Source organism: Pyxicephalus adspersus, chromosome 4 (genome assembly GCF_032062135.1).
Source record: "Pyxicephalus adspersus chromosome 4, UCB_Pads_2.0, whole genome shotgun sequence".
NCBI classification, from domain to species: domain Eukaryota; kingdom Metazoa; phylum Chordata; class Amphibia; order Anura; family Pyxicephalidae; genus Pyxicephalus; species Pyxicephalus adspersus.
In genome coordinates, this window is record NC_092861.1 from 146923289 (window position 1) to 146941164 (window position 17876).

General features: G+C 37.4%; 1 protein-coding gene across 1 annotated transcript in view; it reads left to right on the forward strand.

The window, feature by feature from the left end:
- The window catches only part of DNAH14 (dynein axonemal heavy chain 14), a 124420-nt gene that overhangs the window by 40482 nt on the left and 66062 nt on the right, over positions 1-17876 (forward strand). Inside the window, 12 exon segments of the mRNA XM_072410300.1 lie at positions 1501-1903; positions 2456-2646; positions 4372-4617; positions 7532-7653; positions 9544-9715; positions 12572-12676; positions 13325-13443; positions 13530-13604; positions 14398-14485; positions 15517-15767; positions 16682-16913; positions 17010-17063. Of these exon segments, the coding sequence (XP_072266401.1) occupies positions 1501-1903; positions 2456-2646; positions 4372-4617; positions 7532-7653; positions 9544-9715; positions 12572-12676; positions 13325-13443; positions 13530-13604; positions 14398-14485; positions 15517-15767; positions 16682-16913; positions 17010-17063 (2058 nt within the window).

Below are 17876 nucleotides of genomic sequence, written 5' to 3' on the forward strand. Positions count from 1 at the left end.
GCTTCGTAAAGCTGATATTAGAAATAGTTTTACATTTAAAAAAAGATTTGAGACACAAGAAAAAAAAATTCTGAATTTAAAAGGCTAGTACATTTATAAGTGTTTGCTGTTACAGGTAGAGTCTGGTGGCATGACTTATTCTCTTTTTATTAGGGGTCTTTTTAGCTCTACTCCTGTCCACTCTTGAGAACCAATTCTCCTGCTACAATAGAGCTATTTCCACACTACTTTTGTATTCCTTTTAAAGGCTAAAAGATTACAAATATTGCCGGGAGACCATGGCCCCCTATGAATGACCCTAGCAGCTACATAGACCTGGAATGCAAACAATGTACAGCGTTATATATGTTGGTGCTATTTAAATCTTTTTTATTAATATTATTATATTAATAATAATATTAATAATGGTTTTACCATTGAGGTTGTGGATAGGCTTAAGGCTCTACTGCCCTCTTTTCTCTCCCCCACATTCACATTTAATACACTGGCTTCTTTCTATCCACATCTATTTCCATGTGCTCACCTCTTGTCCTTTGCTTCCTGGAATAAATATATACACAGGTATACTGTATATCACCTATCACTTATTGCATACACAGTCCTGCTGCCACTAGGTAAACAACTCCAGCCCCGTTGTTCAGCACAGGCAATGCCATCAGCTCCGTTGACCATGCCCAGTCTCAACGGATTAAAAATAGTCATCATGCAATATCCAGTAAATGCGTTGATAACACCCAACACAGGTTTTTGTCTGGAGCATGACAGTGCCTTCATGTGCTTCGTACTACAAATACCTAAAGCTTGAAGCCTTAAGACTAAGTACTGGTACGAATGCTTCAAGTACTGTTACAAAACTCATCAGGGTGCTGTAATGCACCTTGATGTCCATGCTTCATGAATCACCTGTATTTGGATGTGAATAAGGCATCTCCTGAGTGTGGCATAATGCTAATGACTCCTTTTTGTGGAGCATTTATTATTTACGACATTTTGAACCACAATATTCCTATTTATATTATTTATTACCACAGTTAGTCATACAAACCTGTACTGTCACAGGTTTGCGGGGCTTAGTAACAAAGATAGGGTAATGATGGCCCCCTAACATTAGCAAAGTAAATCTAGTTTTAGGCTTGGGGTAGAGTGGGTAATTTTATGACAGATAACAGAACTAGTAGGCATCATATAATGTCCTAGGCTGTCTATAAAATAATGCCTTGCTGCAATGCTTAGCATTCAATGAGAAGCTTTATGATGACATTCATTCAAAACCGCATGTTTACCTGTTTAGCTTGAAGACCAAATATTATGAAAACACAATTTTCATGCAGTAATAGTTGATTTACATTCATAATTTCTTTTATCAACAATTTGTGTAGTATTAAATATATGAAGCAGGGTTCTGCTTGTTCTAAATGTAATTTTATCTTTTTCTTAATCACTAAACTAAGCCTAACCCCACAATGTTGCTTTTGATATAACGTTGGTGTACATCTGTAGGTAAGGAACCCAATACTGCTTGAGGTTGACACTTTTCCTCTTGAAGCCAAAGAAGTCATCGTCAACCTGTTGGAAGAATTTGAGGGTATCGCCAACAAGGTCCAGTGTTATTCCTCCTACCAAGAGCGGTTTGGTAGTTCTATCACTCAGATGAAGGCAAAGTTGTTGGATGTGTTGCTATCGCAAAAGAGCTCTGGAGATGCCATTACTACCCAAATGGTTAATAGTGAGCTCTCTGAGGTTGAATCTGATTTGAGTTTGAGGAAACTTCTTTGGGAAGCTAAAGAAGAATGGGCAAGACTGTCAGCAGAGTGGAGACTCACTCCGTTTGAGAGCCTCAACGTGGACGTGATTCAACGTGATGTCAACCGGTTCAGCCACACGTTGTTCATGCTCGAAAAAGGTAGTTTATCATGGCAGCGGAACATACCATTATAATGTGTGTTGGAAATGTCAATTCCATCCAGGGCATGTGTGATAGGATGACATTGTAGAAGAACAATTGTGAGTTTTGTCACCCTCAAACATGATGTGTCTGCAAAAGACCCCTATAGCACGATCATCAAGTATTACTTTGATAAAAGCTTCATGTTGCTTATATGGGAGTTTGCTGCTTTGGTTTACTTTATAATTGATTTGGTATAGTTTTGTATACTTTTACTTTAAATATCATGAGATATTTGGCCTAATTTATTAAACTTCTCCAAGGCTGGAGAAGATACACTTTCATCAGTGAAGCTGGGTGATCCAGCAAACCTGGAATTGATTATTTAAGTCAATTGCTATTGTTTGCAAATGTTTTCAATCCTGGACCAGATCGGTTCTAGGATTGTTGGATCATTCAAGTTCACTGATAAAAGCGTATCTTCTCCAGCCTTGGAGAGCTTTAAAAAATCAGACCCATTGGATCCAAATTTCTTCAAAAACTGCTAAACTAATTCTGGTCTCATTTTAGGATTGCCATCCAATGACGTTGTGACTAGTTTGAAGCAATCAATCTTGGACTTTAAGCAAAGCTTACCTATTGTGGTGGCACTAAGAAATCCATGTCTCCAAGTTCGACATTGGGATGCCATACATTTCACTATTGGTCGAATGATTACAAAAGACAAGAATTTCACCTTGGGAAATCTTTTAGAACTTAGAGTAAGTATACCTAAACCTAGGTATTAAAAAAGCATTGCAATACAAAACTTTGTAGAAAATACAGAAGTGGTATTATATACCTGGGCAGCCACCTCACCCTGTATTATAATCTTACCCTGAGGATATAATTGATAGCCATAAAATTAATCATTAAAAATTCTCATTATCCTGTTTTTAATGTTTGTCATAGTTTTCCTTCTCTAATTGCGAACTTCCTGCTCAGCTGATAAACTGGTAATGTATCCATTACCAAGCAACAAAACAAGTGTATTTTGCCTGCTCCAGTTAGCATAATTTTAATAATAATCACATAAAAACAAACACAGAAAAATATTTCAGCAATATCAATAAAAGTTGAGAGTAGTTTAGATTTCAATTAAATATTTTGGCAAACTAGATTTAGAATTAAAAGCTGTGCTGCCTTAGGCTAGAAAACCTAAATTAGTGCATGTGAACAGCTGATGAATTATTTAATTCCAGCTATGCTATACAAATAAATAATGTTTTTTTACCCAATACGACTAAGACTGGGTACACACATGCAAAAATTGTTGTTGGAAAGGATCATTCACAATCCTTTCCAACAGCAAAAGACTGCACAATGCATGAACGAGTGCTGTGCGAGAATCATCTGATGTGTGTATGTAGCCTTAGACTTTAATATTAGCTTGTACTTTAGATAGACATAAATACATACATCATTATATACAATAAATAGATTACAGATGTATAGTGGGTTTGTGGTGCTATGGCGTGCCCACTTGTCTCCTCTGGCACCAGTTGCTTGACATTAGGCCCAGCAGTGTTTTAGCAGCAGTAGAGAAAGGAGAACCAATGTCACATATAATATTAAAGATCAGCACTGATGCTCATTTCAGTTTTTGTCATGCAAATGGTGACACTCCTGCTTCTACCGCTTTGCCATGTCGGGTGTGTGCATAGCTTGCCATATCTAGACCAATGACAATCACAGTCATGGGCTTTTCATGCCAGACATGTGCCAATGGAGTGGCAAAAGTTAACAGTGTATGTATTGTCCAACCAATACTTGAATTGCTGTGGATGATTCCCTAAATGCTTAACAAAACTTGCTTGCTGGACAGTTTCACAGTTTAGTGTCTTCAATTCCTTGTCATTTGTGCTGTACATATTATTGAACCTTACAAATTCATATCAATATCAAGTTCTGCTTCTGGTGATGCCCTATTTAGGACATCTGTAGGATCCTTCTGTCTCCTCTTCTTATCTACCTGTTTCTTTAAGTTTTAGGTTTTCTTTTAGGTTTTCTTGCTTGCAGTGTTTTTCTTTTTATTATTGCTTGTAATGTACCTCTGAATTTGACAATTCCCTAGTATATCCCTCTCCCTCCTTGTACAATATAGCACCTTGGGGTGCCATCATGAATAAATAGCAGTGCTTAGCATGTGGTACCATGCACATTACTGCACTAAATTAGTCCAATGGGCCCCCTAAGCCTTATGAGAGTCATAAACCATTGAAGTAAGATCTCACCATTGGAGTTATAGGCAATATACAGGTAAAAGTTGTTGGGTTATTTAACCCACTGGGGTCTTGTATGGCATTCTCCTTCTTTACCTGGTACTTGTATACACCCCTCTATTAACCTAAAGGTGCCACCAATAGCTGACAATACTAATGCTTGACTTCATTATGAAAACATTTTTTAGTGTCCGTAATATTTCATTTTTTATTTCCTCTATTTAGATCTTTCAGCACAAAGATAAAATAATTGACATTTCTACAACAGCAACAAATGAAGCCACCCTGGAAGGGATGCTGAATAAAGTTATCAGTCTTTGGAGTAAAACCGAGTTCAAGTTAGCAGTACACCAGTCTGAGCTGTCCGAAATCCTGATTATTGCTTCTGCAGAGGATATAATGTCTCAATTAGAGGAAAGTCAAGTTATTCTCTCCACTGTGAAGGGCTCTCGTTACTGTGGACCGATCAAGGTAACCTTTCATGTTCACATTTTAAAATACAACCCCTGATATTTATATATATTTTTTAAAATGGCCTAACTTTTTAAAGAAAATTCTGCTTTGCTACCTGGCTCTGGCTTTATTGCTATTTATGTTTATCAACAAAGGCATTTTTTTATCTCACTACAATCACATGAGTTTGTTTATTAACATAACCATTTTAGGTAACATGATGATCATTTGCTTTGTTGATAAGCCTTCATGATGATTCTCGTGATCATGTGGTTTAGTTATTAATCAAAGTTATGTTGTTGCCATGATAGCGTTAGCATGAGAATTTTATTATTTTGTTTACAAACTTTGGTACGATTAAGGTTAGGATTTGCAATAAAGTTTCTCCGGGGTTAGGGTTACTTTTTGGAGCTACAATAGGTCCAGGAAAATTAAGGAATGCTTCCCCAACCATCAAGAGCAAGCACCCTAGGATCACTAAAAAACACTTACAGATGCAATGGTCCCATTTTAGTTAAAATGTTGGTTAATTTCCAAAACTTCTACTTTTGCCTAATACTTTGGGCAGTACTTTTTGAGTGATACATCAGTATTCTCCATAGAAATCTTTTTAAGCTGGGTGGGAAGAAGCTGTAAGCAGGTTTAGCCCCAGTCTTGTGACCCAACTTTTCTGTAACCTCCCAAAAACTGCCGGGGTGGTTACAGAAAAGTGCAGGGTGGTACACCCGGCTAAAGGTACTGGGGAGAACATTGTGCATTATGAAATTGTAAAATTTGGTAAAGAATTTTTATACAGAATTGTTTTCCTTTTTCTTTTCTATCTGGTAATTTCAGAGTACTCTAGCAGGTACAAGGGCAATTATTGTAAAACTACAGAGGAGTTGTCAACAGATTTCCTGAATGGAAGAAGAAATGGATTTGCACAGTCTGGACAGGTCATATATATATGGGAATAAGTTCCTGCTATTGCCAAACACAAGGACCTGGAAGATTCTCCACCTGAGAATGTTTCAATGGATGGCAGATTAATAGATCTTTTTGTGTACAGCTTGAATAACAAAATATTTTAATCGCTAGTGAGAGAGACGATCGGGTAAAAAAAAACTTAGGTATTGAGATTGTGCTAACAGTTGCTGATTGGCAATCCAAGCAACCAAAATCCAACCAAAAGTGAAAATAAATTGTATTATTAACTTTTACTATTAAATTTTATAACATATTGCACAGTGCTTTATACTTTCTAGAACAAGCTTTTCCTTCAAAAGCATTCAGTAGAGGTCTTTTTTAAATCTGTCCTTTTTTTTTTAGCTCAGCTTTGTTTGGAAAATTTACAGAAGCAAAAATGATTCAGTACAGTAAAAAATGACATTTACAGCAAACATTTAGGAAACATTCTGTGTGTTTATTACACCTGTGCAACTGTTTTGGGACTCATTTGCAATTAATGAGTCTTTTAATGTAAAACATAAAATGAGTTTATAATTATAGCAACTCGGTGTATGAGTTTTTCGGGAATAGCAAGCCTGTCTGAGCAACAATGAACAAAATTAGAAGTTGTGAAGGATGGGCAAAACTGCTCAGCGGTTTTTTAATACAGAGAATTTCCAAAGGTGCTGAAAAATTCAAAATATTAATCTAGTTTTCCCAATTGAGAACATAACCTGCCCCTGTACACAAAATAGTTTGGACCTCCATCAGATCTTAATATTTTAAAGGTCACTGGGGCAGCAGAGTTTGAAAAGTTATATGGCTGTCTTCAGTTCCATAGTTTTTAAGGCAGTTTTATTGTGCCATGTTAGCCAATGCATAAGGTTTGGAGTTTAAATAAGCTATTTTAAAGCTTTCGGGATGCCTTTGCTCTGGCTTTGTAAAATTTTGAGACTGGTTTTGATACCCAGAAGCATGCCTGGACTCCTTATTTTGAAGGTCTGTTACACAAAAAATAATAATCTCTGATCTCTGTCTAGATAGAAACACTCATCTTTAGAGTTATCCTCTCCAGCAGGCACCTAAGGATTATACCTGGAGTGCCAGATCTGTTATCAATTGAGGAGATTGTTCTACTGATCTGCATTACTCCTTCTTTGTACTTACCTGTACCCCATGCCTAATGTGTCCTTCATGCTTGCCACTAGCTTTTGTATATTGATGACCCTTGAGCATCCAGTGATTTTATTTGCTCTCCTATTCCATATGTCATCTATTGATTCAAGTGTGCTCATCATGTCCAAGTACCCTTCCAGGCTACGTGTCCCTGTATGCCCTTTGAGCCTCAGAACTGTTCATGGTCCACATGTCATCTAGGGACTTATCCAGTGACCCTAAATGCACTCTCAGTCTACATCCTTTCTGTTTATCTAGTGTCTCCAGTGTGCCCAGCAACTTCAGGTGAAGAGGAAGGGTTATAAGATATAGTTGTATTATGTAGTGACCCTACATTCAGCTACTGTATATTTCCAAGTGTGCTTCCATGCACTTCCTTGGCAACTGCCTCCTGTGCATATACATTGTTATCACATTTCCACTATTACAGTTTTGGATAGAGCAGAACATTCCTAACAACCCCTATGACCTACTCTGCAAGTAACACACCTAACCCATTACCTATACTACTAAATCTTATAACCTTTCTTCTTAACCTAACCCCCTCCACTTCCGTATACCCCTCTATATTCCTGACATCTGTAAGAAAATGAATTGGGAGTGTACATTGTACTGTCAATGGGCCACAGTGTACACAAAAGAAAAAAAATGCTGAGAGCACGTGTAAGCACTGTTGCTTGCCTCCTACACCAAAAATCTTTACCATCTAAAGGTTTTTGTTGTTTAGATTTTAGATTGCTTTAAAATACTAACATCTATCTGACTGGTAGTTAATGGGGAACCTTCAGTGTTTAATAAATAACTCTCATAACTGTTGTATTTATTTCAGAATATTGTTGATGAATGGGACAGAAAGCTAAACCTCTTTTTCCGTACCATGGAAGAGTGGATGATGTGCCAAAGAAACTGGCTGTACCTGGAGCAAATCTTCCTAGCATCTGACATCCAGAGGTACTAACCATTCTCTTAGCCATGAAGCAATATTATATAGTTGCTGCAATTTGCTTGACAGAGCAACCCACTAGATAATAAAGGCACAGCCCTACGTATTAATATTTAATAGTGAAGGTTAGTTGCTTCATTCGCCTACTCATTCAATGACTGATGAATGTTGATTGTATAAATAAGTTTAAATAATCTTAATACATTTCAGGTGCACCATAAAAAAAAGATTTGTTAAGTGCAGAAAAAGTGTACAGGAATCTACAATCATACTAGAGTACTTGCAGGATCAACAAAACAGATACAACCAAACAGTACTGTGTTCTAAATTGAACAGACCAATAGAAAATAGTTTATTGTTTGGGATTACATGTACAAGCAACATTCTAGTAGCATACAGTAAATTTTAAATAATAACAAAACCTCTGATGACTCCCTTGTGGCTGATCATCTAATTATTACCATGGCATTAGTCATGTGGTTTCTGTTGATATGCAGGATCTTTAAAGAGTGAGGTCAGCAGAATGTTCAGGCGGAGCCATTGACTGGCAGGCTTTATTTGATAATCAGTGGGCCGCAGAGACCCCATAACCAATGGCGCAACACAGGTCATGTAACTGATCACCAGCCTGGGTCTGGAATCCCATTTTAGAAGAACTGAAAGCTTCTTAAAAAACTTTTGAGCTCACAAAGTAGTCTTGCCCAAAAAATTATATAACTATTTTGTAATTGCCTTTAGGTCTTCTGTAATTTATTCCAATAGGGGTTTTAAGTTGCTTGGTGAGTGATAGTATTTACTGTCTGTAGTACAAGGAGACAGAAGAGCTTTTAAACTTTTTATACATTATGATTTGGGTCTTCAACACTTTGGAGGCAGCGACAGTTGATGCAGTTGTCATGCCCTAGAGGCCAGCCAAGCTGCGGGTATTTTGCATTGATGTCATCCTCACACAATTACATGTAATTTTGTATCTTTTGTAGAGTAAATTCAATGTGACATGAAACTGTTTTTTATTACAAAATAATGCAATTTCCTTTTTTTCCCCCTAGCATTTCCTTGAATAATATCTATGCCAATACTAGTTTAGAATATAGTTGACTCTGAGGTGTGAAAATTTTAAAGTATAATTTTATTTTAAAACAGTTATTTACTCAATATAAATAATTCAGTCTGCTGCAATAATTTGATTCATTATATTCTACATTTCACTGTCCCCTTATGTATTTACATAGTAAAGACATTATACAATATATCACTGTAATGGAACAACCCATCAAAAAACTGATAATTTACTTTTTTGCTTTAGATGCTAGTGAAAGCTGAACACTTGGTACAAACACTTTCAAATACAGTAAATTTCTTAATAGCCACAAAAATTATAAATCCAGATTCTGAATCAAATGCACTTACAAACCATATACTACTTCATAAAAGTAGTACTGTAATCATCATATAGCCTGAGCAGACTCTGGGAAAGACCCAGAAGGTCCGTTTGCTATAGGCTATAGGCTATAGGCTGCCTGCAGAATGCTAAAGAAGGGCAGATGCCAGACGATTCACTCTGCACCAATGCAGAGAGAGAGCACCAGTGGTCTGTACTAAATGAAGCTTCAGAGAGTCAAGGTACAGACGTTTTTCATGTTGAACTACTGGACAGTTCTGAAAGAATTATACAAACCAGACCGGGCCTGTTTATCGAAAAATTGAGAACTTGATGAAACATTTATTACATGCTTTGCTCTCTAATTTAGGAAACTCAATCGTCACCTTTATGCCACCATATTTATAAAATTGGGGACATGTTTTGTTCTCTGGCAGTTAGGTGTCTAAAAGTAAAAATAGAGTTACCATAATACATGTAAACTGGTGATCAGAAGCTTCATTTATATTCATTATAGGCATCTCCCAGCAGAGGCCAAGCTATTTGCACAAGTGGACAGTTCCTGGAAAGAATTAATGAGCCACACCAAGGATAAACTCAATGCCCTCCGAGCTGCTACTGCACCAGGGGTCCTTGAGGTTCTACAGACTAACAATGCTCATTTGGAGAAGATACTGAAATGTTTGGAGGTGGGTGAAAGAAGCGGGACAATGGATTGACTGGCATCTGTTTGCTGTTTTGTATTTTTCCTATTGGTGGCACTCTGCTTCAGATTACTTTATATTTCAAACTGTCCCCAATTGTTTTTTTGAGATCAGTCTCCTCTGCCCAGCACCTGACTCTTGTTAGGTCTATTGATGCCAGTTATCCTGTCAGCTTGGCATTTTTGGCATTTTCTTTCTTCTAGTTTGCAGTTTTTTTCTTCTGTGTTTTCCTATGTTTATCGAGCCTAGGATTGTGCACCCACATTCTTTACTACTTTAGGTAGCCTCTCTATCTGCCTTAACATTTAGCCACAAAGGGGAGCTCTACTGAGATCTTAACTCAAAGGTATGCCATCAGTAATCAAGTACACAATGAGGACTTCTAAAAGGGCTAAGATATCTTCCCTTACTGGAGAAATTCCAGTTCTAGTTACTTTTCAGTACTGCCCACAAATGCAAATATCCATTCTGGATTGAGGAGTTTCTGTCAAGCTATACAAGGTAGGCTATGTGCATAACATGCAGTTACTTTAAAGTGCCTGTTTGCCACCAGTGCTGCTGATTTACAACCTATAATAAGAGAAGTATAGGAATTTTTTCTGCTTACCAGAAAAGTCCTAGTGCGTGGTTCTAAAACAAAACAAAGCTTTCCATCTACATACAAGTTGCAGGTCATTGATGTAGAATGCAAAACTCAAAGAAATCAAAGAGGAGCAAAGAGGTTGAGCATGACAGCTAGGCATGCAGCATTTTTTAGAAATGGGTTAGCAGTGGTAATTGTCTCATAATGGTTTCTCCTTTAATATAACCAGACTTTTGCTAAATGTGACTAAAATGCTTATACCAGTGGTTTGCTAATTAAATCTTCTGTCTTTATATTAAGGCCAGTATATATCCCACTGGTAAGATACTAAGCCATCCCTTCTATTTTGCTTATCTTGTTTAATGAATGCTGATTCTGTACTATAGCCAAGGTCGCTAATTGTATTGAGCTTTAAACAGCTCAGAGCTTGAGACTTGCACAGCATGATTTGCCTAAATGATCACAGGATTCTAACTTTAATATTTGCGATCACTGTGAAAACAAGTAATAGACCTTAAAGGGAAAGTATAGCCTTTTTTAAATCAATGTGATCAGTGGAAAGCCAAACTCTTGGCTTACCCCCTTATCTCCCACCCTTTCCCCTGAGGCCAGTTCTATATTTTTTGCACTTTATTTTATTTTTACAGTCTTCTCCTACAATATAGAAAAACTAGGTCTGCATGTCTTTACATCCATATACTGTGAATGTTGGGTGCTTTGGTGACAACCCATTGGGGGACAGGTCCATGACGTACTGCACTCACAGTATCTGTTCCACCTTTGAGGTTGAGTGATGCTATCCCTGATTTTTTATCTATTTGGGTTTATTGTAAAATAACCTAAAACCATTGACGGGCAAAGACAACAGTGGGCCTCCATGCAAAACTGCTGCCCAAGCCCCAACATCATGCCCCACCCACTCAACCATCCACCTCCACCCACTTCCTGCTCCTACTTCTCTCTTAAACCCACTATCTAAAAAAAACTGTGGTCCTGGTCTAATGTATATACAAAGATTTACTAATAGAACTTATTTTACAAATATGTGGAGAGCACAGTGGCTCAGTGGTTAGCACTCTGGCCTTTGCAGCGCTGAGTCCCAGATTCGAATGTCGGCAAGGATACTATCTGCATTGACTTTACAGGTTCTTCCTGTGTTTGCGTGGGTTTCCTCCGGGTACTCTGGTTTCCTCCCACATTCCAAAAAATGCAGTTAGGTTAATTGGCTTCCCCCCAAAATTGGACTTGGGGTAATGACATATGACTATGGTAGGGACATTAGATTGTGAGCCCCTATGAGGGACAGATGGTGATATGACAATAAACTTTGTCCAGTGCTGTGTAATAGGTTGGCGCTGTATAAATACTAGATGATAATAATAATAATAATACAAAAGCTCCAAGCATTGCTCCTGTCTGCATGACGAAAATTTGAGGAGCATGTCTATGAATGATAACCAGGGTGCTGAAGAAGGAATTGGATAATGCTGGATGACATCCAGTCCACAAGTTCTTAGGTGAACATGGTCTGTAATACAAATGTACACCAGTCTATATAAAATATGAGTCAATTTCACAACCTAAAAATAGTTCTTTGATGAAGGCCAGTGATGGGTTTTTTAATTTTTAATGTAAACAGTTAAAAAATGGATATTCTTTTTTTGATATGTTGCTGAGCTGCATAAAATTTCCTTCCATGTGGCAGAACAAATGGTCCATTACGTCTGCCTGTGCCACTACATTAGACCGAATGATTTCAATTAACACAATAGAAATCCCAGTATTAAGAGCAAAACTTCCGTCTTTTTAAAGCAGAATTAAACTGTAATTTAAAAATGCTGTAGAAGGCAGAAAATAGTCTTAAAGCTAATACTGCTTTTTCTGTGTAAGTTTATAGTAAGCTGTGGATGTATACAGTGCCGAGACTCAGCTTGCATGCACAGGAGTTATGTCACTCTATCAAGATGACCTGTACAGCATGAAAAACAGTGCTGAAGGGGACTGCTTTACCAGATATGTCTACCCTAATGTGCAAATATAATGTGCATATTTACACATTTTGGCAAAAACCTACTGGGGCCTAATTTATATAATTTGTGGTTTATTTTCTGCTTTAAAGTAGAAAAGGTGCAACATAGAGGTGCTACAGTCCTACACTGGGATCCATTTGATAGTTGCTTTGACATAGGGGTTGCCCTTGACATTAATTATCAAGTTGAGTTGATTGCCTGTAACCTGCAAGCCGTTTTTTTTTTCAGGACTTTCTAGAAATTAAGCGAAGAGTTTTCCCAAGATTCTACTTTCTTAGCAATGACGACCTTCTGGCCATCTTGGCAGAAAGCAGGAATCCTAATGTAGTCCAGGTAAAAGACAAGTAACTTAGAACACTATACATTTTGTTTCCTGCAGGAAAAAAAAGGTCCTTCAATTTTCAATGAAGGGGTCGAGGTTATAAGCAGTTGTATTTGATAGAAGAAACCTTGTTACAGGTACTGGAAGTAAAAAGGAAATCTTGGAGCCCTGGACAGCACACAACCCAATAAATTTAGAGGATGAGCTTTGCCATCCTCATTACATCGCCATGCTAAGAATCTTGCCCTCCATGTAAATTTTCGAAAGTATCCTTGTTCCCTCTCATGTAAATTTTGGGCAAGCCCCTTTTAATATTACCTGTATCCATTTGTGCATGCTGTGCTGGTTGCAGAAGGGAAGGCCCATTACAGGAGACTGCTGGGGAACAATTAGGGCTGACAAGATGGACACAGTCCTGTTAAGGAACGTGGCAGACACAGGTAGGTAGATGTCTGGGACAAAGTCCGGTTTGTCAGCAGCAAAATGAAGAGAGGGACTGTTCTGTGGGGTTACAAAGAACCTGGAGACACAGACAAATAACTTTATTATGAATACCAGACATGGTCGCAAGGATGACCCTTATGGGGCTCTATTACAGTTGTAATCTCTGTACCCCTTCGGTTTTATTCTCACTGTGCAACTTTGTTTCTGCCATGTAGCCTCACCTGGTGAAATGTTTTGAGAATATCCGACACCTGGACATTAAATACCCTATTAAAAGTCCCCCTGAGGTGGAGATGATTATATCTGCGGAAGGAGAGAAAATCTGCATGCCTAAGTACACGTGTTTTCATTAGTCTTTGTCATTACAAGGAACACAGTGTTACAGACACAGCCTTAATTACATTCTTTTGCTTCGCTTAGGAATGTTCGAGTCAGGGGCCCAGTGGAGCAATGGCTGGGGAACGTGGAGACCAGCATGTTTGATGTTGTAAAAAAGTAAGCTTTGACTTTTTTTATATTGCCCAAAGGAAGTCTGGTAACCCCCAGCCAGAATCTTAACATATTATCCTACCTTTTCATGTTTTTTTTTGAAAATTATTATTACTCCATTAGACAACATTACTCTATTAGACAACTTTGAAATATTTTATAGAAAAAATGCCAATATTCTTCCTAACGATCATCTATTGTTGTCAACTGTTGGTTGTTCTACTTACCCATAATTTGGCCGCTTTCTGCTCAGTTTTTTAGGCTAGCTTCATACCTGTATTGAAGTAATGCTTGTTAACATATGAATTACTGTAACATTAGGAATATGTGAAATTTATTTAGGAGGGCATCCTATAAAATATTTAGTAAAGATAAAGTAACATCACTGTTCGATTGGCTGCCACAGTTTTCATGCTTCAGGCATTTATAGGTACATTGTTACCTTATTTATTATAAATAGGTTTCCTTAAAGCATAGCATCTTCACACACAGATAAACCATTTATCTGCATTGCTGCCCATGTCACCCAATGCCACCTCTTTGCATAAATATAGTGGCTGATGTAATAAGTTAGGGATTGGCAGGGGGAACCACTAAGCACTATGGGAGACCAGTAAATCAACACTTCTAGATTGTAGGTTTTTGAAAAAGACCTTAGCCAGATATTTATTTTCAGTGTTCATCCATATTATTCTGAAATGTAAAATCTAAAGATGAGAAATGATACACCATACACAATTGGCAGCAATATGTGACATCTGCTTATTTGTAATACTAAAAAGAATACTCCTGTTTACAGATTGGTCAGGGCTGGAGTGCAGGACTGGGGCAGGTCAGTCTTTAAGGATTGGATGCTTAGCCACCCAGGGCAGGTTATTCTGGTTGTGGTAAGTATAGTTAATATCATCCATTGCCATGAATCTTCTTTTTTCCCAGAGACAGGACTCAAATATTAAAAGGAAATTCATGTTTGAAATAAAAATTAAAATAGGAATTTATTGTTTCAAGGCAATATATATATGGTCCATAGATTTTGTATTTAGAGCCATAAGAGTATTACTGAGTATGTGTTTGGGTTTTATTTATCAGATTACCCCAGGTTGCAAATCTGTATAATAAATATACCGGGCAGTGTACAATGTTGGTATATGCCAAAATAAATATACTCCCACCCATGTGCAAGAGTAGATAATTCCTGGTGCAGCCAATTAAGATTGCCAAAGATGCCAGACTTGTAGAAGACTGAGCAAAGGTGTGGCGCCAGTGAGGAAGGTCATAAGGTGTTACATCTCTGGAAGTTAGGTGAGTATAGTTCCACTATAAGAACATTGTTGTTAGTAAACCCTTAATATGCATATATTAAGATTGATTTACTAAAGGATTATAGGCTGTTCACCAAAATAAAATATCTCCTGGCAAGGAATATTTCAATATGCTAAGTAAATGAAGCTCTGCTAAGTTCAATTATTCAATCATGTGCACAGAAAAATCTTGCTTTTTAGATTTCTTTGTATGTAATTGGGTATTTGCAATCCCCAGCAAGATAATTATTCACCTTGGTAGGTGGACAGTCTAAAGTACTTAAGTAATTCAGCTCCAGTAGTGCTAGCAACCAAACTTCCTATTGCAAGCTGACCGTGCTAAGCCACTTACTTAGCAGCAGAGTCTGCTATGTGGGCTTCTTCACTAAGCTGTTTGGCCTCCTATCATGTCTTTTAGATAGATGACCTAACTAAAGGTGCTTACATAGCAGGTTGACTATGCTCAAGATAAGACATTTTGCAAGAAAACTTTATACATTGAGGCAATGAGACATAATACCAGACATACTGAAAAATAGCTTTAAGATTTACTTAGACTTTAGTGTATTGTAAAGTGCATTGTAACTAACACTGCATTGTTATTTTTTTTTTTGTAGAGCCAAATAATGTTCAGTAAAGATTGTATGAGAAGTTTTTCTGCCCCTGAGCCTGAGAAGGATCTAAAGGTGGTCCTGTCTAATTTATTACATCAACTTGGTGAACTGGCTGAAATTGCTCTGGATATTCCCCTGCCTCACCAGAAAACTACTCTGGAAGCCCTATTGACTATCTATGTACATTGCCGAGATGTTCTGACTGAACTCATAAAAAACAGAGTGTTCATTGCAGAAGATTTTGAATGGACAAGGTAAGTTTAACTAGGCGTTGGTTGGCCTGCAGGCGGTTAGTGCTTTTTGCTCATGATTGTGTCTTACCACTCCCTGTGTAAAGTTTGTATCTTTTCCCTGTGTATGCATCCATTTCTTCCAAAATGCACAAACATACAGGTAGATTATTTGGAGTGTTCCAAAACCAGCCATAGTGTATGTGTGTGGGTGGCATTACATTGTAAGATAGGATAATGGATGTCAATGATTTAATATTCTTATTGAAATGCTGAGGGAAAATGGTAATTGATTTAAAATAAAAAATCTTAAAGTTTCTCTAAAGCTGTATAATCATTCTTTAGGCACCCATGGGATTAAGGCTAGGCCTGTCTACAGATGATCATAATGCGATGATCATAAAGGTTAATGTTGTACATGAAAGCTTAACCCCAGGCAGACACAGATACATAGTTGTGTACCTTACTAAGGAAAGGAACAAATAGAGATGTATAGATCGCTCGCTATATATGTCCCAAGACAGGAGCTTTGTTAGGCTGGAATCTAGCCTGGAGTTAAGATTTTACAGAAGTTCATTGGCTCAGCAATGTGGCATTACATATATTTGCAGATGTCTGTTTTTGAATGCAGATTGTAATGCAAAAGTAGTTTAGTCTTTTTTTCCAAATTGCTGGTAAGTGTGCTGGGGTACTTTTATGCTGTCCATGTACCTCTGTTGGACAGCACACTCTAGTTATTTACCTGGTTGTTCTCCACTAGTTACGTAAAGCAGTTTGGTCACCAATTTACAGTAAAGATGTAGAAACTCACTTATGAGGTCAACCCTGATCTCTCTTCTCTTACTTCATAGTGCCCTTTCCTTATAGGATACTGTAGAAAGACTAAATGCTATTTAAGGTTTTTACATGTTTTACTGTTATTATCTGTTTCATTTCAGGCAGCTACGTTATGAGTGGAATGATCAGAATAATTCATGCTATGTAGTGCAGGGCAATGCCTCCTTTATCTATGGCTACGAATATTTGGGCTGCTCTTCTCGTCTTGTTATAACACCTCTTACTGACCGCTGTTGGCTCACACTGACTGGAGCTCTGGACTTACATCTTGGAGGGTCCCCAGCAGGGCCAGCTGGGACTGGAAAAACAGAAACAGTTAAGGATCTGGCTAAAGTAGGTCACAGTAAAAAACAGGCAACATTACTTTATGGGCCTTTCTACTGACAAGGATTTACTATTATTAATATCATGTTGTGTTTTGATAAACAGGCTTTAGGCAAGCAGTGTGTGGTGTTTAATTGCTCAGAAGGCCTGGACTACAAGGTATGTTTTTTCATGTTTTACCTTTAAATTTATTTGTAGATTTATCCAATAATCCCTCAATAACACAACAGTTAAACTACAGCAGTACAGTTAAACTACAGCAGTTATTTGTCATAAACACACCGAATAAGTAAACTTAGTGTAAGTTTACTAAGTAAAAAAATCAAAAAATCAATTTTAGTATCCCTTTAGTTAGATCTGCTGAAGGATAGTATAAAGGAGGCCTAATCTGTGCCATAAGTTTTTTTTAGCTTTGTCCCATGTAAAGTGTTTGAAAGCAGTTTGGCACCCCTTTAAGTTTATAGTGGAGATACTGACTGTCATTGGGTCTGTAAATGAACGTTCTACTACTTTTTTTTATGAAACTGAGTTTTTATTGAAAACATTTTTTACAAATACAACAAAAGAAACAAAACAAAAAGAACATGGACAAGAACACAGCATACAGGAGCATTAGCATCTACTACTTTTTTGGTGTTTTTTTTTTTTAACATATCAAGGCTGTTTTTTTATAGCTTGGCTAATGAGCTACATGCATTGTAGAATGTGAGGTGGTTGTGGATTGCAAATGCTGAAATCAATAAAAAAACGTTGCAACCTTTCTCAGGCTTCCTGCTTTGGAGAAACCCTGGAAATGATTTTCAGGTCCAAGGGAACCAATGCTTAAAATGATTGTATGAACAGCTCATGCTACACCCAGCAAATCCTAAATATTGAAGCTCTAAGTAGTGTAAGTCTCAAAAACCCAAGGCTCAGAGTTTAAAAATTTCCATCAGGTCTTCAGCAGAGCACACTGCAAGTAATGTAAAAGTA